The 21,275-nt window shown below is 36.5% G+C and overlaps 1 protein-coding gene across 6 annotated transcripts in view; it reads left to right on the top strand.

Moving 5' to 3' along the window:
* KCNU1 (potassium calcium-activated channel subfamily U member 1) overlaps window positions 1-21,275 on the top strand; it is a 146,513-nt gene that overhangs the window by 98,671 nt on the left and 26,567 nt on the right. For all 6 annotated transcript variants that reach the window (XR_004805809.2, XM_049095039.1, XM_049095038.1 and 3 more), the window contains 3 exons: window positions 15,773-15,869; window positions 19,289-19,513; window positions 20,878-21,064. Coding sequence is in view for 5 of the 6 variants with exons in the window: in XM_049095039.1 (XP_048950996.1) it covers window positions 15,773-15,869; window positions 19,289-19,513; window positions 20,878-21,064 (509 nt within the window). In the remaining variant the exon portion in view is untranslated. The remainder of the gene's footprint in view (window positions 1-15,772; window positions 15,870-19,288; window positions 19,514-20,877; window positions 21,065-21,275) is intronic.

The raw sequence follows: 21,275 nt of genomic DNA, 5'->3' as shown, positions 1-21,275 counted from the left end.
TCTCAATGTTATGAAATATTCATTACAAGATTTTTCAACCTCAATGAATCAGAACTCTTGGAAAGAATCATTCTGGATAGTTTTGCCTAGAACTTACTTATCTAAGTATTATCATTTAACAACTTTAGTTGGAAATAATCCTAGAAACATAGGCACTTTCCTGATTCTTTATGAAAGAACACATTTACTATAATTGAACTTCTAGGCTATTCAATTATCATTATGGCTGTCACTGATCATATGTATTATGGTACACAGCACAGTTACAGTTCATTGAATTGGAGGAGAACTTGACTCTACTAGAAAATAAATAGAATACTATAGTAGTGCTGTAATATATTTAAAAAATAATGAATAGGGACACCTGGGTGACTCAGTGGTTGAGCATCTGCCTGTGGCTCAGGTCATGATCCTGGGATCCTGGGATCAAGTCCCATATCAGGCTCCTCAGAGGGAGAACCTCTGCTTATGTCTCTGCCTCTCTGTGTGTCTCTCATGAATAAATAAATAAAATCTTAAAAAAATAATGAATAATACAAAATAAATTGTAGAATGTTATACTTTGTCTCTTCTTGTGGCTACTTTGTGTTTTTATTGAAAACTTAATTGATATATAATTCACATTCTTTAATCTTCACCCTTTAAAGTGGTTTTTTAGTATAGTCACAGAGTTGTCAACTATCATTAATATCTAAGTTCAGAATGGAGGCATCACTCCCAAAGGAAACTTCACAGCCATTAGCAATCACTTCCCATTCACCCCTCCTCATACCCTCTGGTAATCACTAATGTACTTTCTACATTTATAGATTTTCCTATTATAAACATTTCATGAAAAATGAATGATACAATATATAGCCTTTTGTATCTGGCTTCTTTTACTGTTTACAGCATAATGTTTTCAAGGTTTATAGCACATCAACCCTTCATTCTTTTTTAGCACTGAACAATATTCCAGTGTATCAACACACTATATTGCATTTATCCATTTGTCAGTTGATAATTATTTGGTTGTTTCTTTCCTTGGCTATTATGAGTAGTGCTGCAATGAACCTTTGTGTCTGGGTTTTGTATAAACATGTTTTCAGTTCTATTGGGTATACACTTAAAAGTATAGGTTATAGCAGTGTATGAAAGTTCCAATTTCTCCCCATCCTAACACTTATTATTTATTATATGTCTTTTTAATTATAGCCATTCTGGTACATGTGAAGCATCTCATTGTGATTTTGAATATCCTTGATGGCTAATAATTTTGAGAATCTTTTCATCTGCTTGATGGTCATTTGTAGGTTTTCTTTGGAGACATGGCTGTTCAAGCCCTTTAATCCATTTTTTAACTGGGTTGGTTTTTTGTTGTAAAAGTTATTTATATGTTCCTGATAAAGTCCTTTGTCAGATCTATTATTTGCATATATTATCTCACAGTTCATGGGTTGTCTTTTCACTTTCTCCATGGAGTCCTTTGAATGAACAAATATTTCTAATTTAATTCATCCAAATTGTCTCTATATATTTTTTATTACCTGTGCGCTTTGGTGTTATGTCTAAGAAACTATTGCCTAATCCAAGGCTTTGAAGATTTACACCTTTGTTCTTCTAAGAGTTTATGGTTTTAGCTCTTATATTTAAGTCTTTGATCCAGTTTGAGTTAATTTTTGTCTAAAGTATAAGGGAAGGGCCCACCTTCATTCTTCTGCCTGTGGATATCCAGTAGTCCCAGCAGTATTTCTTGAAAATGCTATTATTTCCCCAATTGAATTATGCTGGTTTCCTTATTGGAAGTAAATTGGCCACTAGTGAAAAGGTCCATATCTGGATTGCTAATTCTATTCTTATGACAGTAACATAATATCTTTATTAATGTAATTTTTAATTCAGGAACTGCAATTCTTCAACTTTCTTCTTTGTCTAGATTTGGTTATTCGAGGTTCCTTCAATTTCCATATAAATTTTAGGATCAATTTGTCAGGTTATCCTAAAAAAATACAGCTAGAATTTTGATAGAGAGCGAGTTAAAACTTCAGATGAATTTGGAAAGTATTGTTATTTTAACAATACTTAGTTTTTCAATCCATGAACATGGCATGTCTTTCCATTTGTTTGGATCTTCTTTAATTTCTTTTACAAAATTCTGCAGTGATCACTGTAAAACTCCTGCTTGTCTTTTGTTAAATTTATTCCTGAGTATTTTAATTTTTTTATGCTGTTGTAAATGGAATTGTTTTTTTTCCAATTTACTATCAGATTGTTCATTGCTAGTATATAAACATACAATATATTTTGTTTATCAATCTGTATCCTGCAAACTTGCTAACATTGTTTATTAGTTTTAATAGATTTTATGTGCGCATTCATTAGGGTTTTGCATGTATATATAAGATTGTGTCATATGCAAACAGTATTGTTACTTTTTACTTCTGTTTGTCTTAACTGGATGCCTTTTTATTTCTTCCTTCCTTTCTTCCCTTCTCTCTTTCTTTCTTTACTTCTTTCCCTGATTGCCCTGACTAGAACCTCCAGTACAATGTTGAATAAAAACAGTGAGAGTTGACATCTTTTGTCTTGTGTCTAATCATAGTATTTTTTTTTCTGGAATTCAAGATTGTTTCTTTGTCTTTGACCTTCAGAGTTGATTATAATGTACCTAGGTTTGAATCTCCTTGCGATTATCCTCCTTGGAGTATGTTGAGCATTTTAGACACATAGATTAAGGTTTTCACTAAATTTGGCAAGTATTTGGTCATTATTCCACCAAATATTCTTCCTGCTCTATTCTCTTTCTAAGATTCTCATTACAAGTAAGATGATACACTTGATATTTTAGTTTTCTGAAGCTCTGTTCATATTTATTCATTTCCCCCCTATTCTTTATATTAGATAAACTCCATTGACCTACAGTCAAGTTTATTGATTTTTTTTTCCAATTCAAATCTCTAGTAAAAATATTTTCCACTCCAAGAAAACAAATAATTCAATTAAAAATGGGCAAAAGACATGAATAGACATTTCTCCAATGAAGACATGCAGATGGCCAACAGACACGTTAAAAGATGCTCTAGATTACTCATTACCATGGAAATACAAATCAAAACCATAATGAGATATCACCTAACACCTGTCAGAACCATGAAAATTAAAAACACAAGGAACAACAAGTGTTAGTGAAGATGTGGAGAAAAAAGAATCCTCATACATTGTTGGTAGGAATGCAAACTGGTGCAGCCACTGTGGAAAACAGTATGGAAGCTCCTCAAAAAATTAAAACTAGAACTATCCTATGATCTGGTGATCACACTATGGGGTACTTACCCAAATAATATGAAAACATTGATTTAAAAGGAAATATGCACCTTTCCTTTATTGCAGTATTATTTACAGTAGCCAAACTATGGAAGAAGCCCAAGCATCTATCAATAGATGAATGGAGGAAGAAGATGTGGGGTGTTTGGCTACTGTAAATATTACTGCAATCTATATATGAAGGAATATTATTCAGCCATAAAAATGATAAAAATCTTGCCATTTGCAACAGTATGGTTGGACCTAGAATGTATAATGTTAAGAGAAACCAGTCAGAGAAAGACAAATACCATACAATTTCATTCATGTGTGGAATTTAAGAAACAAAACAAATGAACAAAGGAAAAAACAGAGATAGAGACAAAACCGAGAAATAGACTCTTAACTATAGAACAAACTAATGGTTACCAGAGGGGAGATTTTTGAAAGGATGGGTGTAATATGTGATGGGGATTAAGGAGTGTACCTGTCGTGATGAGCACCAGGTGATATAGAAGTGTTAGATTACTATATTGTATGCTAGAAACTAATATAACACTATTAACTAACTGGAATTTAAAAACTTAAAAAATGTATTTTCAATCATTATACTTTTCAACTCCAGAATGTCCATTTGGTTCTTATTTTCTCTCTTCATTGATATTCTGTATGTGATGATACATTGTTTTCATAATTTTCTTTAGTTCTTTAGATATGATTTCCTCGTTTTTGACTATACTTGTAATAGCTGCTTTAAAAATCTTTGCCTAGTAAGTCCAGGGCCTGGGCTTCCTCAGGGAGTTTCTCTTGACTACTTTTGTGCTATGTATGAGCCATACTTCCTTGATATTTGTGTCTCATATTTTCTTGTTCAAACCACATGTTTTTAACAATACGAAATGGCAACTAGAAATTATTTCCCTCGCTAACCCCGGAGTTTACTGTTGATGGTGTTTCTGTTGTTTCTTTCATAACTGTCCTGAAATCAATCTTTAAAGTCCATTTTCTTCATAGTGTTTTGATACAAGTCTCTACACACTCAGTTTTGTGGTTAGCTAATGATTATACTGAGATTTCCTTAAATGCCTTGAATCAGTACATCTCTTCGCCTTTGCCAGCAGCTCTGTGTGCATGTTGGAGAATGCCTTCAACACCCTAGCGGCTTACATCTCTGTGTTAGCCTTCACTTCTTGCTAGTGCAGATTCTCAAGGGCAGCCAGAAGTAAGAAATTAGGGATGTCTCAGGTCTCTTGGGCATCGTGTGCACAGCCCTGTACCCATATGTGGTTCCTTTTAGATTCCTAGAATGAATAAAAAACCTTTCAGAGCTCCCATGGACTTCCCATTCTCAAGGACTTTTGGCTCCCCAATTTTACCATTAACAAATGCCATAGGGACTTTGTGATATCTTTGGTCTGTGAAGATGTTATTTTTAAAATTATGTCAGGGTGTTTTTTAGATCCAGGGTCAGAAAATTATGACCTAAAGGCCAAATCCAACCCACCACTTGTTTTTGTATGCCATTTCAATGGTAAAACATTGTACTTAATTATCAGTGACAGTATAGCTGTGCTAAAAGAATGCGATATAGGTTGATATTATCAAATTAGGCACTTATAGCAGTAGTCCTTCTTATGCTAAAGCACTGATTTAAAAAAAATTAGAAAATTTTAAAAAGACAACTTAATCCCAGCAGAATTTGCAACCAAAGTTTATGAATAACCAAGCAAGGAAAGTCATTTACTGATGGTAAGTCAATTAAATTGTTTTCACTGCAGCCCACAAGGGTCTCCAGAGAAAATAAAATTATTTAATACTACTAGCCCTTCAGCAAAAACAGTTGCTTGAAGAGTTGACATTGGGGGAAATATCAATAGTTAGCTAAAAATTAAGGCAAACGATTTTGAGTCATTTTCCTGGGCTTCTTGTGAGCCAACAAATTTTACTGATAGTGTCTAGTTGTTGTTCATGAAGGGAGCCAATGCTGAATTTGAAGTAACTGAAAAAATTTGCCTCTGTGAATAGTCTGTGTGGCACAACTACCTGAATATATCTTCAAATAAGTTGAGAAAACACTAATCCAGTACAATCTGAAGTGGAACCTGCTAAGATGTATTACAACTGATAGTGATAAAAAAAAATACATGTAGCAGACAAAAAAAATCTTACTTAGACACATTTACAAAATTTGTGAAATTCAAGGTGTGTAAATACTATGGCTATTCATTGTATTATTCATCAGCAGGTTTGTGGTGGAAAATATTTGAATTTATCATATTTATTTGGCCAATATTGTCAATGGTAAATTTCATTTTTTCTCAGGGACTTTAATCTTGTTAGTTCTATGAATTTTTTTAAGAAATATAAACTGAGTATTTTTACTTACCCTACCACAAAAGCCTAGCAGTGGTTTGGGTTTTTTTGTTTTGTTTTGTTTTATCTTGTTTTGTTTCGTTTTGTTTTGATTTATTTGTTTGTTTGTTTATTTATTTATTTATTGAGCTCTAGGTCAAGACTGAAAATTTTCTGGAAAACTGCAATTGATCACTATTATAGAACATTAAGTAGCTTCAAAACTTAGCATTTACTGTAGGTTTTAAAATGTTTCTTAATGAAATCAGCATAAAATTAAAAAACAAAACAGAGCTTGTATGTGAAACTTATTCTATGATAAAGTCATTACAATGTCAACTATCATTCTTTGGATCACAAATAATGCCATACTTCTTTATACACTTCCTATAATGTCAGAAGTTAAAACAAGAAGTAAGATCACTAACTCCACACAAATTTGCAGTTGACAGATTTTCTGATCTCAGTTCCAGGAATGTTGTTTATTTGTTTATTTTTTGGACCTCAATACAAGTGCAAAGGTAATTTATATTTTTAAGTTCATTTAACTGCAATTGAGGAATTCCCACCTAATCTTCCATTGCAAGTGGTTAATCTGCCATATGATGACCTACTAAAAGACAAATATTGAGAGAAAAGTTTAACATAATTCTATAAATGCCTTCTAAGTGATATGCTCAATTAGAATCATATGCCCTTGGAATACTATCAGTATTTGGCAGTACCTATATGTGTAAACAGACATTTTCAAAGATTATATATGTTAAAACTGATTAGGGTCAGCATTAATATATGAACATTTGCAATTAATTTTGAATACAGAGAACACTAACTCTGCATGCCAATTAAGGAAAATCCTTTAAAAAATATCTTTCTTTTTATTAGTATATCCTATAATAAAAATAAATCTCCCCCTTCCTTCTCTCTTCCTCTTTCTTCTCCTTCTCCTCTTCCTCCTTCTTTTCCTCCCCCTTCCTTCCTCCTCTTCCCTTCTGCCTTTACCCTCCCCCTCCTCCTCTTCTCTCCTCCCCTTCTCTTCCTTCTTCTATTTCTTCTTCTTCTTCCTCACTATTATTATTGTATTTTGAATATCATCAATGAGAGATTGTGAAAATTTAATTTCTCTTTTTATATAACTACTGCATAAAATCACTTTTGCCTCTTGGCCTGCAAAATTTAACATACTTACTATCTGTTCAGTCCCTTCACAGAAAATAACTTGTTGATCCTGTTCTAGATAGAGAAGTTGTCTAGTATCTCATCAGATGTCTGGAATAGATAAAAATTAATTTTAGGATAATTTCACAAAGGGGTTAATTTTCATCCCAAACTATTACCAAAAGTTTTGAGTTTAAATTAAGAGTGTTGAAGAACTTAGAAAAGTAGAGGTGAATAAAGAGTGCCCACAAAAAAAGTGACTCTTCAATTATATAATCTCAACTTTCCACTGAGACAAAAAATAAATAAATAATGTAGACAAAGAATCAAAAGGTGGAATCAAATAACCATTAAGATATCTGAAATCTAGTGTGACTATTGTTGTACTTTTGCCCTAACATCCTGAAACAAAATGGATTTCTTTCAAATGCTCTAATGGAAGAGGTTGGAAGATTTTGCAGAGCATGTAATTTGTTTATTCTTTCATAGAGTGATGAGAGCTTAGACATAACTTGGAATCTATTCCCATGGAGATCTTGATATGGAGAAGAAAGAGATGATAGGAAAGCATTTGCATTCCTGCAAAATAGTCAAGAAACTATTCATCAGGAAGATAGATACCATTTTTATTCGTATTAAGTGTCTGTATAATTCTAAATAAATGCCAATTTATTCTAATGTACAAACGGCAGAGTGTTTAGTTGAAACCTTTGACAATGCACTATTTTTGGCCTTCCATTTAGTCTACATGGGCAGCTAAGAGGGATATGCATGCACTTCTCTGCCTGCTGGGTGACTAGTGATGGACCATGGGATTATCTTGTCCTTGCTGTGAAATAGGGCAAGAAAGATTCAAGTCAAAACTCACTTATCAGCCTGCACAGTGGTTCCATGGCACAGGAGACATTTAAGGGAGATATACAAAGGAATTTTATTTGGTGGTGATTTTTATACTATAACAAAGTTCCTAGAAAATTTGTAGAACCATTCTCTTTTTTCCCACCCGCCCTTTCCCCCTCCTTCCCTCCTGCCTCTATGTGGCTGCAACTAAGTAAAGAACATTGGAAAGTTCCTTCTGGAGCTTAAGTAGTAGTGGTAAGAGGTAGACCATCCAGATGGTTTCCTGATACAACAGGCTCAGCTTCAGGAAATCCCGATGTGAATGTCATCTTCATAATCACACTAAGAAGAGTGAAAGACTTGGTGTGCTGCAGAAACTTAATTTCAAGTTAGAGGTGAACAGAACAAGATGAACATTCTACTTCTTTCCTCCTTCGTTCTTATTCATCCTTCACTTAAAAAGCTAAAACACAGGGAACCTCTAAGTTAGAATGCTTATGAACTTCCTGCCTGTGACCTTAACCTCATCCTGCAGATCCTCTTCTATGTCCTCCACACATGAAAAAAATCCTGACTCTTACCTTTCATCCCTAATAACAGCCTGGCTTTAATCTCTTCTTCTTCTCATTAAAGAACACTAGCCACAACCTTTTCCTTCCCACCAGAGGCTCCTACTTCTAACTTTTCACCTTTAATCAAGGCATTCTTCTTTTAAAAAAGAGCCATCATGTGGCCATTGAGCAGAAGGAGGGCCCCATGTCATGAATGATCCCAAGTGGCCTCCCCCTCCATTATCCCCATTGCTTCTTGACGGGTCACTGGTGCTAAGTAAAGTGTTATAACACTCAGGGTGCCTTTATTCAACAGCCTACCCCTGGTGATGGTTTCCAGATGGGAGGAAATTTTTAAAAGTCTGTGGTCCTCAACACATCATTACGTCCTTTCAGTTCTTCCAAAAATCTGTAGTCCCCAGCACACTGATAATCTCTCTCCATGTTGACATCTAGCAACAGGAATGTCAGAGAAACTAAGGAATACAGATAAGGAAGCTTCACGAAGAACCTCCTATTTAAAAAGAAAACCCAGTAGTATTCAGGTACCCTGGAATTATTTGTTTCCTCTGCACAACGTGTACGTTTCAATCTAATACCCATTCCCTCTCTCACACAAACACACACACACACACACACACACACACACACACGTACACAAGCACATGCATACAAGCACATGCACAACACTCAAACCAGTAACAGTGTGGCAGATGCTACTTTTTTCCTGTGTTAATTTCTTCTGAGGGGTTATGATTATTGATAATTTCCCAGATCAGGCTTCTCACCCAGTGCCTAAGGAAATTGTTTCTGTCATACTAACCTTTGACTCAGGCTCAATCCCATAATACCTTAGAAAGGGTATCAGTACAATGAAAAATTAGCTAGTTTTCAGATATTTTAAATTCCTATTTCTCAACTCCATATCCCACAAAAAAATAAAAGTCTTTGGCCTGAAATTCACATTTGTTTTAGTAATATGTGTTAGGATCAGAAGTATCAGTAACTGACTTGATTGTTCAGTTCCTAGTCCACTGAACAAAGAAAACTATATCCTAAACTCTGTGGAAAATATTTTTTATTTAGGTCAACCTCTCTGTTTAGTATGTCACTTGATATGTAGAAAGTGTTAGATGGTATGGGAAAGAACACCTAAAAATATAGCCTCATGCTGAAAAGATTGGCTATGAGGTTTATTCTGAGATGTGTACCTTGCCCCAAGCCCCAGGCTCTTCTACCCAGGGCACAAACTCTAGCCCCTATTAGAGGTACCTGCTGCTTCAGGTAATGCCTCATTTGTCCTCACATTGTAGGAAATCCCAAATGCAATATCCATAAAATATAAAGGAATTTAAATGAGGATCTGTCTGGGGAATGGGCCAGGAAGAGGGAAACTATCTTTTTTATCTTTCACCTTGATCTCCTGTCTGGTAACCATTTAAATTCTTAGATGCCTACATGTATGTTTTGATAGAAAATGCTGTTCAGAAAGCTGTCAGTTTATAGTCATCAGAAATAAAGCAAAGCTTAACAGAGAGATGCTTAAATGTGCCTTCAGATGTGGGTTTATCGGAAAGGCACACCATCTTATTCTTGCTTTCACCTGGTCTGGGACCACTCTGACCTTGTTTCTCACTTCTAAGCAAAAGGTTGGAAAAAGTGTCTCTTTTGAGATTTTAAATTGTAAACATTGAAAACAGAGGCCATGGATTTGATGGACTCCATCTGTAAAGCAGCATTTAAAGGCAAACAGAACACTCTATTCACAGCTGATTTGGTTTACATTATCACACAGTTTATATATTCTCCTATGTAGATTGAAATAAGATTATACTGAATACAGTGATATCCTGAATTTTAATATGTCTCCTTTTTAAAATACCATTTACAGATTTTTTAAAAATCAAGCCCACAAACTACACTATTAAAGTTTGTAATACTACAATGATTTCTTATTCAAAGAATCAAGAGACAGGAACCAGAGTGGTGTTGGAAGATATAATTCCGTATATGTCTTAAAACATACAGGCCTTTGACCACCCAACTGTCTTTTCTTCCACTGAACATCAACCAAACCCACCTACAGACATAAAGGTGTGGAAGGTTGTCTGGGCATAGGGTTTCAACTGTTTTATTCTTTCTTCCTTTTTCTTCCCTCCCAAGGAGCTTTTCCCCATTCTGGTAGTGCAGTGCCCAGTTTTAGGGCTGAAAGTCTTTGATCTTAGGAAACCCTCAGTCTGAGCACAGAGTGGCAGCCATTCCCCTCCTTCATAAGGCTTCCCACATGTAACCAAGAGGGCATGATGCTTTAGAGATAACCAGCCTGCTGTTAACATGTGGAATATCCCATGAGATTTCATGGCAAGTTTTCTTGCATTTTCCCTGGTGGTAAAGGAGTCTCAGCAATGATATCTGGTCAGGGCACAAAGCTTTCTCATGGAAAAGGAAGTGATCACAGAGATCCTTCTAATGGGTAAGGTGGACTGTGCTTTTCTCCTTCTTGAGATTCTTACATGGTTTCTTGATCCTGAAAACCTCTCAGACCTCACAGGAATCCTTTTCCATTTGTTCATACACAAGTTCCCAGGGGAATGGACTATAAAAAATTATCCATATTTTTAAACCTTAAGTTTTCCTCCCAGCAAAAATAGTGCCTTGTTATGAATATGTGGCAACCAGGTAAAATTCCCAAAAATGAAATCATAATGTGGCCATAAAGACTCATATTCTGAAATTTGACTATAGCACACATTTAGTATGTAAGGGTGTGTGTGAATGTATGCAAGACAGAAAGAGAAAGAGACAAGCACAGGATAAAGTGGGAAGCTCTGATTATGCAATTTGCTCTCACATTCGCAGATTTTAGGTGATTGCCTTCTTCCCAGAAGAAAAGTGGTAGACAGAATTGACAATCAATTAGTATTTTCAGATTAAGTATAAACTGAATAATCTCATCATTATATATGAAGTCATTAGAGAGAGGGCAGTTGTAGCCTGCAAGATACAAAATCTTTAGCAGCACCAAAGGCATCATGGAACAGAGGATTTTCCCCTCCATTTTTGGTGGGAGTTTGATCACTACCTTCAAGATACAGTTTCACTGGATTTTTCCAAAAACTGAACAAAGAAGGGCAATGAAACTCCTGGACACACTGACACATGCCTCCCCTTCCTTTTCAACACTTGGTCAAGGGACTTGTCTTTTCTATGCTAAGACTTTGAAACTTGTTATTTTTAGTTAACTCATGTCTTGAGCAAAAAAATATATTGTTCTACATCCAGGCCAGAAACCTCTGTCCTAAGAATTTATAAGCCACCTATGGAGTTTTAAAAAGGCTTCAAATAGAATAGTTACATGCCAGAGTTTCCAAAAATGAGGCCTGCAAAAGAGAGGGGGAAAAGGAACTGTCAATTGCTTTTAAGCTTTATAATGGATATTGTGAATAGTGGAGAATCTCATCCATTGGTAGATCATCTTCAAGAATAATCTGAGTCAAGTTCGTAAACTGAAGGAAATAGTGTCAGCAAACTTATACTCTTGGATACTGTGCTTCCTGATCTGACACTAAAACCCACCCCACCTTAACAGAGAGTTTCCTACATGGTTTGAGCCTCTCTTTCATCAGACACCACAATTGGAAACTAAAGGCACATGGTCCTTCGCTTACATTTTCCTTTAAGTACTAGGATTCATACGGGATAAGTTGCTATGGACAAGGAAGAGTCATTGCTAAAGTACTCTTTAGCAGAGTTCCAGAAATCAGTGAGGAAAGAGTCTGCCTTCCTTAGTGGGGACATATTTGAGCTTGTGCTCACAAGATCACAAGACAGTTGGCTTCATGCATATGAAAGTGGCACAGAGAAAGGCAGTCATCAACAAAGAAAGCTGGAACCTTCATTCGCATGCTGCTCTGCACATCTGCAAGTGGACTGGCTACAAAAGCTATTCTCACCCAGCACACTAGGCCTGTCAGCCTCTAAATATGGCAATCAGAGACCTGACTCTGAGGACATTTCAGGGTTTGATGCCTCTTGGATGCTCCCAGATGGAAGTATCCTATTTTGCTTGAGCAAGGAGAAGCCAATCTTGTGACTAGTGAACTCCCCCACCCTCATCCCAAGCATGTCCTTCTGAGGGCCTTCTCAGCTAACTCCTACTATATTTCTTGTCAGCCTCTCTTACACAGAAAGACCCCTCACTCAAGAAAGAGGCTTCTGCCTGTGGCTGGGATATAGCTTTTCTTTTTTGCCTTGAATGACACGGATGGTGTTCTATGGCTCCTTTTTCTTCCAATAGCATCAGCCTTTATGTTTGAATCCTCTTTTCCTAGTTAATAAGACTGCTAGTGCTGCACATTCCCATAGATGATTTATTATTCTCTTTAGGAAGGTATATTTCTGCAAGAATCATGTCATTTGCAAGGCATATGGCAGAAGGGAACTATAGTTAAGGGATGGTGAAATAAGTTGCATCAGGTTTTGCTTGGCAAGGACACCAGATGGATGCCTTTATGATGAAGTGGGGCTCCTCCAGCCTTTTCTTTTATGCAGGTCTCCAACAGGTGTTTCCTCTAAGGCATATCTGTTTTCCATAACATCAGAATGAAGAAAGACATTGTCTGTGACAGATTGTGTACATAGATCATGCTTTTATTATGATAGAAAAGTGTACAGTGATTGATTTGGTATTCCAAGTCAAGCTAAAATGTGCTTGGGAGAAGATTGTTTTCCATTTGCCAAAAGGGCATTTAATTTCCAGACCAAGAGTCTTCATACATTATGAGGATGAGGAAGGGGCAAAAGAGGGAGAAGGAGAGGAAAAGTGAAAAGTCTGAAGAAAGTGACCAGAAGAAAAGTAGTAGCAGTTGTCGTGTAGACTTGGGTGCTGAGGGCAGAGAGCAGGAAGCTTCCTCTCTGAAGGTAACTTGGGTGTATTAAATCAACATCTAAGCAATGGTGTCTAGGGAGCTACACATGGAGGAAAAAATAGGTTCTATGAATGAGTAACATGGCCAGTTCTCCAGATCCTGATAAAAATAAAAAACAGACTTGGGTCTCAGGTGTGTTCCCTGGTGAGTTTCTTTAACCAGGTTGGCATAAAGCCATCCCCACGGTCCTATGTAGTACCATTAAGAGAGCCTCTGTGGCTCTTAGAATTTGGGGTGGGAGCTCATGAGTTAAGGATATTTAAACCACCAAAAGGCATGTTAATTTGAAAGAATAACATAACCCATTTTGGTCAAACTGACCTTAAGGCTTACATTATTACAACATCTTCTGGCCAGGTAAATGACTAGAATCCACTACGGTTATAGAGAGGTCTTCAATGAGGAGGAAGATGAAGGACTGTACTTCAGCATTAGCCAATCTCATTAGCAATAAGCTCTTAACTTTCCAAACCCTTCTCCCATGTCAGCTTCTCTGGGTCCTCTCTCTATCCCGTTACTTTAAGTCTGATACTTCTAAGCTAACAATCTGAAATTCCTTTGTCTGAAAAATTATGACTTAAGATAGCAATTTAGAAACTGACTTGGTTTAAAGAGATCAAAATTGCTTGATACTACATTAGAGTCTGAGTCTTTGGGCCAGGTGTTGAATAACAAGCGGTATTAATTAAAAAATATATAAAATTAAAAAAAAAACTCACCCTGCAGCACAGAGCACAATATGTTGTATTTTTCCCAGAATGTATAGCAAAATTTCACAAGAGAGTGCTGTCAGAATGTACTGATCAGCAGGGCTGAACCTACAGTGTGACACTGTATAGAATGTTTCAAGAGATAGTAACAGATATTTTTAAGTGAGTAAATGAATAAGTAAATTGGTAAACTTGTGTGGTGAAGTAAATGTGTGAAATACTGCATTATACAAACTTTAAAGGATTTCTTTTTTGTAAGACTTTCCTGAACCTTTCAAACACTGAAGTGCGGTGTGAATCTCAAAGAGGGGACATTTTCCTCAAACTTCATTTGACTGCAGAAAGCATTTCCTCACGACTTCTACAGTTGCTAATATTCCATGTGTTATGTTTGTTTTAGAGTAGGCATTTCTTTCAGAATAGGATGGATTTATGCTGTAGTAACAACCATGAAATCTCAGTGGCTTAGCACAACAAAGGTGTATTTCTTTTTCATATTACATGTCTGACACAGGTCAATGAGACCAGGGCACTCTGTGGCACGAAGGCACTCATGTTCTTAGGCTGGTCATCACTATAGAGGGTCAGGAGAGTGTTTGAAGAATCACACAGGAGCTTGTCCCTTCATCAGCTATCCCTTCTCACATTTCATTGGTCAGAACTAGTCTTGGGCCCCATCTGACCTGCCCATTTGCCAAAGAAGGAAAGGAAAATTGGATCCTCTGAGCATCAATATTCTCAAACTTAGCATTCTATTCAAATGCCAGCTTTACCATTTGTTAGCTCTTTGACTTTTACCCACAAAATAAGGAATGGTCTTTAAAGTCTGGCAGAGACTGAAATGGTCATTAAGTATTTCAATTGCTTCCCATGTTCCTCAACCCCATAGATTAAGAGGACCCATGTGACTAGATCTGGCCAATGAAATATGAGCAAAAATGATGTGTGTCACTTTTGGCCATGGCAGCTAAAAGCCCAGGCTTTGCTCTTCCCTTGCTTTAATGACTAAGGAGGATGTGTGTTCTAGGTGTGTGACTCTAAGATAGTACAGACTCTGCACCCCTAAAGCTCTGTTCATCTGATGAAAATATGTAGTGTGAGTGAGAGAACCTGTGTTCTGTTCAGCCCCTGCAATTTTGAGGTTGTTTCTATAGAGTAAGCTTTAATTCTCCCGACCCAAATAGGTTCAGACTATAAACTTTCTGCACTTCCAGAAGGGTTTCTTCTCTTCTCTATCTTGCAAATTTGCATTCCTTCAGATGTGATAGGATTTTTTCCAAAGATCATCTAATCCTTTGGGTGATTGAATATACTTTGAATATAGTATGTGACAAGCATTGTGCCCAACCGCAGTGTTCATGTCGAGGGCTTTACCAAGACCTAAACCAAGATTATAGTAAAGTCAAATGCAGGCCAGTGATAGAAATTGCGAAGAATACAAAATGCATGTAATAAGTAAGAATGTTTCAACAGGGACTCATACAAAAAGATATGGAAATGAGAGGGGTGGAAAACAACCCAAGGAGAGAGATACATTCATGACTCAATCTCATAGACTTTTAAATTCTATATTCAGGGGCCCAAAACACCTTTGTGATTTCTCCCAAGCAATAGTAGCATCGCCAAAGTAGCAAAATTAAGAACAAAAATAAATACATTGAAGGCACATATAATGTAAGGTAAAAGGAGAGATTGATAGGTCTGTTAAATGCTCACACAAGCACATGTACATGTGCAGGTGAACACACACACACACACAAAGTTTTCAGTATATCTTCAATTGTGATACATTCTGGACATTCAGCTCTTGGTGTCCCTCAGACATGAATCTTTATTCTGTAGGCCCAAGGTTATTCTGAGCTTTGAGCTCAAGGTTCTAAGTTTGACATCTTGATTTTGTTACACCAGTGCCACAAATGTTCTCAGCTAACTCTCCATTCTCCCTACTTAGGGTTTTTCTGTATGAAACAGAACAAGATTCTGACCAGCTTGATAGCAGCGGCATGTTTCACTGGTGCAGAGCAACCCCTTTGGACAATGTGATTCTGGTAGGTGATGTTGCACCAAATCTCAAATAAAATAAAGCTATAGCTATGGTAAATAACATCCTTACACTAGTTATAAGCATCTGCCATTTCTCTTTGTAAACTGTGAGTTTCAAAGGAAAAACACATTTCCTCACCAGCCATATGAATAGTATGCAGGGTAACAGATGTGGCATTTGACAAAGATTATGTAGATAATATGCTGAGATTTGAAACAAGTAGATCAGATTGTTCAACTACTTCTCCCCCCCACCTTAACAGTTTAGCTGAGTCAGTTATTTAGAATAATGTTCTCTTGACACTTTGCCGTTTTTCTAGTAAACCTAATTAATTTAAATGCACTAGGGAAGCCATTTACAAGAACTCTGAAACCTTTCCTCTCTCTCTCTCTCTCTCTCTCTCTCTCTCTCTCTTTTTTTTTTTTGAGTAAATAAACATTTTCCTAATTATTGGTTTTGTTTGGATTTTCTATAGTGGTTTCTCTTAAAGTTGGCTATCTTTATACTTAACACATTAGTCAAGAATGTGTCTCCTAGATGCACCACATGGATGAATCCTAATAAATATTAGGAGAATCCTGCCTCTGTCTCTGTTATCTCAAGGAAATGAACTAACTCAATTTCCTGAAATGCCAGCAACTAAGATGTAAAAATTCTGTATCCTCATCCAGACTCTGATACCTGTTTCTGGGTCCCCATCTATTCTCATTTTCCAGAGTTAGCAACTCAAGCATAATCTCAGGATTTACCTTGCAAACAGTAGTTGGTAATATAATAAAAGTGATAACTTGTTGTATGAACCCTACATAATTTTTTCAACTATAACTAATTGATAATAATGTCTTTTCTTGCTTTCCAAAAGTAATTCAGCTCACTTTTTCTGCTAAACACGCACATACACACACACAGTCACTCACTCTTTGTGGCTTGGTACCTGTGTCCTGACAATATATAAGTTTTTATAAAACCATGATCAATCATTTGATCAGAAGCATAAAATTGTCAGAGCTGTCGTAATAACTAGAAAACTACTAGAGTTGCTGCTGAAATTCACCATTTTAGCAATTATGTCTTCTTCTAAGCAAAATAAACTCCATTGAGCAGGAAGCTAAACATTTCAGTGGGAAGGAAGTCGTTAGAAAGGTTGGGAAGTTGGTTGCAGATGGAGGCATCCAAAAGACCAAGAAATAGACATAACAGATGTTTTATTATACCATATTTCTTAAGCACACAGGTTACTATGATAAATATCTCCTTTATGATACTTGATATGGAATATAGTTCAGAACACCAAGTGAGTCTTTTGATAAGTTTAGAAGGGCGTTTAGTTTAAGAAATTCTAAGGCTTTTGAAAGTTGTGACCCTAGAGGAGAAATGTCCATATTGTGGAATTCAGGGATGCTTTGAATTTGGTTTAGTTTGCAGAAGGGTCAAGTGAAAGTGGTCGATTTAAGTTACTTTGAACAAATAGTGCGTCCTCCCCTTCCTCCAAAAGCCTCCATCTTTCTCAATTGGGAGACAGTTTTGTGCCACAGTTTCTTGGAGAAATTGCCTCTCTAGCTGTGCCCATTAATGCACTTTGCCATGTATCTTGTTTCTAATTGTTTAGTTCTACTCAGAAGAGCAATCGTTGGACTTCAGGCATGTTACATTAAATACCGTTAGAGGCTTCATTATTCAAGTTAAAACTAATCGGATTAGCTAGAGACAATTATTTAATAGATTTGGTTACGATTCACATCACTCTTTAGGAAGGCTCTCCAGACAAGTAGCTTTATTTCCCCTCACAGGGCAATTCCCTTTGAAAAGAGAGTATTTCCTAGTATATGCTAATTTGACAAACTAATTTTGGAGAAGTCAGATGTTACTTATTTATCTTATTAGATTTTATCAGCCCCTGTTTCACAGAAGCTTGTCATTTAACCCAGCTAAAGATGGGCATAAGAGAGGATGATACATCCATTTGAAGTATTCTGAGTCTTCATATGCCGAGGAATGTAGAACACACTTATACATGAGGTGCTTTTAAATGCATTTAACTTGTTCTCTACCAGCTTCCAAGAGTTCCTCCTCTGAAACTCTAGGAATTCAATAAGATTCAGAGTTGGTTAATAGGTATTGAACAACAGCTAATGAGTTGAACACTGTACTTTCAATATATTATTTCATTTCCACCACAGAATTAACTTTTATTTTTTAAACCATTTAAACTTAAAGAAACTGAGTGTCACAGAGTAAGCTAACTTGTTCACAGTCATACAACACAATCCAGAATCAGGTCTTCCTCCAGATCCAGTGCTTTTTCTAGCCCATCCCAGAGCCATCACAGAAGAACTGACTCATTCCCTTGAAAAAATCAGACCAAGGCTTGAAATGAGTTTCCTATAGGATTATCACCTCTTTTTAAAAAAGATTTTATTTATTAATTCATGAGAGACACACAGAGAGAAGCAGAGACATAGGCAGAGAGAAAAGCAAGCTCCATGCAGGGAACCTGATGTGGGACTCGATCCCGGGACTCCAGGATCACACTCTGGGCCAAAGGAAGGCGCTAAACCACTGGGCCACCCAGGCATCCCATCACCTCTTTTTTTAAGTTACATTCATCATTCTTAAGAGTCTCTGTGAATGTGGGGGAAAGCTAAACTAAATATTTTTCATGTATATGATTATTTTCAACTTGGAGATATAGAGAAAATGTTAATAGTCGGTGATGCTGATAGTAGTACGCAACATGTTTGAATGTTTGGGTTCAAATGGAATTTTTGTGACCCTTTCATTTCTTTTCTGTACTTTGTATAACAAATTTCCTCAACTCTGGAAAGCATCTTTTGAATGAGTTTCGTATGTCAGTTTGAACCATATGAAATTGCCAATATTCAACCATTTGGGGCCAATAAAAAGAAAACTTCATATGTTCCAAACTAATAGATATCTTCATATGTTTGAAAATCCACCAAAAACTACAACATATTGTACAACTTGATGTGATTTTTAGGGCTCACTAGAAGACATAAATTTAGCAATGAAATTTGTAATGTTTAATTTTTCATTGAATCTTAACTATAGCACATACAAGGTCAAAACCACATGATAAAATAAAAGATGTGCTCCCCATTTGGTTGTATGGTTTCACACCTTGAGAAATGACATTGATCTGAGTTTTAATTGATGCACTCCAGGCTGATAAAAGACTTTAAAAAGTGGAATAAGGAGGAACTCCACTGAAGGAAAAAAAGTATAATTGCCCTGTGGTAGATAAATTCCACTTTATGAGCAGTTTGCAGAATTTCCTAATCCTTAATGAAAGTCCTCCTATCGATGTACCTGGAAGAGAGTTGGGATGAGGGGAAGGATGAGTCCTGTTTGAGACATTCTCAGCTTGTTTCTAAAACTGACCAGATTCTGCATGTTTATGCTTAGAAACGAATGGACAAGTCAAAACATGAGTTTCGGAACCACGTCATAGCATGCATCTTTGGAGATGCCCAGTCAACACTGATAGGGCTTCGGAATTTTGTAATGCCCTTGAGAGCTAGCAGCTATATGCGGCAGGAGCTGAAGGATATTGTGTTCATTGGGTCCCTCGAATACCTGAAGAGAGAATGGCTATTTCTCCGAAATTTTCCCCAAATATACATTCTATCTGTAAGTATCACATACGAGATAGTGATTATTTATTATGATGATAAAACTAATGGCACTAGCATTAATAATAATAAAACAATGGCTTGTAGCTATATAGTGCTTACTAGTATCAAAAACATTTCTATGCATTTTATATATATTAACTTTAACTCATTTAATCCTCACAAGAATCTGATGGGATAGATTTTAAAGGTGTTGACCTTTGGACATGGAGAGAGTAGGTAACCTGTCCAAATGAACATGAAGATAAGTAGCAGAACGAATATCTAAACCTAGCCATTGCGGGTCCTGAGTTCATGCCCAGGAGCTTATACATTTTATGTTTATAATCATATTTTATGGTCTTTATATAAATAAATATATAAATAAGAGTTTCTCCACTTTTCTGAGTCTTATTCTGACTTAATGTCTGTAGTTAAACTAGCAAGCCTTTGTGCTCTATCTTGTCTTTTCTGAAAATACATCATTTATGGAAAACATAATGTCACAGGGTCCTCGATAGATGTATAAGAAGGAGGAATTAGGTTTCCACTTCTGAGAAATGGATCCATTATGAATATGTGGCATTTTGGTTGTAATTGTATTTGCTCTGAACCTTTATAAGCCCGTGTGCCATTGTGTGCCACTCTTTCCCTGTATTAAAAAAAAAGTATGTGCAGTATGAAATGCCCCCAAAGCATGTAATTTCTTTCATGAAATAATGGCTGGCAATATGTAACATAGTTCAAATTTCAAAAATGGTTCTCTGAAGGAACAAATTTCATTTGCTTTTTAAAAAGCCATCATAAAGTACTCTGCACTAGACCCTTACTTTAGACCATAGAAAGGAAGCTGGGAAAAGGAGCAGAAATCTCTCGATCAAGCTAGTGTTAGGAATTACCAGTATTAAAGTCTAAACTACCTGAAGGCAGGACCAGATCTAATCCTATTTCTCCACCAAATTGGAAAAGAAGAAACCACCACTATGTTAGCTAATTCAGAGAATATAGGAAAGACCAGCTGCAAGCAAAATTGTGAGGATGCAAAATTTGCCTTTAGATCCATAACTTCCTCATTCTCTGGATGTTTTTTGTTACCCCTGCTATTATCCCTATTTTGCTTCCTCCACTTAAATCATCTGAATGGATGTACGCTTCTCCCTCTTTACCCTCCTTTGGCTCATCCAGACTTGCTGTTAGGAAAGAGTCTATGAAATTTATCCACAGTAAGATATTAATGATTAATGATCAGTGATCAAAGAAGCTAAGTATGTTCAGATATCAGGTACTTAGTCTTAAAACCAAGTCAGTGGGGGCTGGAGAGGCTTTCACTCAAAAATCCCTCTATCTGAGAAGTCCCTCCTCTACTGGGTTTTCTCTTATTAGGGATCTGCACTTTTTCCTGAAGACCTCCATGCAGCCAACATAGAGGAATGTTCCATGTGTGCTGTTTTATCCTCCTCATCCAAGGCATCAAGCAACCCGGCTTTGGTAGACACAGAGACCATCATGGCTACCCTCAACATTGGATCACTGAGGATTAGCTGCTCTTCCCAGACACCTGAAGAATCACGTAAGAACAATTCCCTGATAGGAGGAGGCTAGAGAGAATGGAATAAGAAAAGAGAATTAACTCCTCTCTGAAGTACTCTGATCATGAGGAGAAGGAAAATTGGGTCAGATATCCTTGAAGGCCCCTCCCAACTCTGAGAATTCTGTAATAGATGTAACAGTTAAGTCCTTGGGAATCCTAAGTCAAATGAAAGCTATTTCTACCTTCTAAG

The sequence above is a fragment of the Canis lupus genome, chromosome 16 (assembly GCF_003254725.2).
Source record: "Canis lupus dingo isolate Sandy chromosome 16, ASM325472v2, whole genome shotgun sequence".
Lineage (NCBI taxonomy): Eukaryota > Metazoa > Chordata > Mammalia > Carnivora > Canidae > Canis > Canis lupus.
Note: the sequence above shows the minus strand (reverse complement) of the source record. Positions and strands in the feature narration are given on the sequence as shown.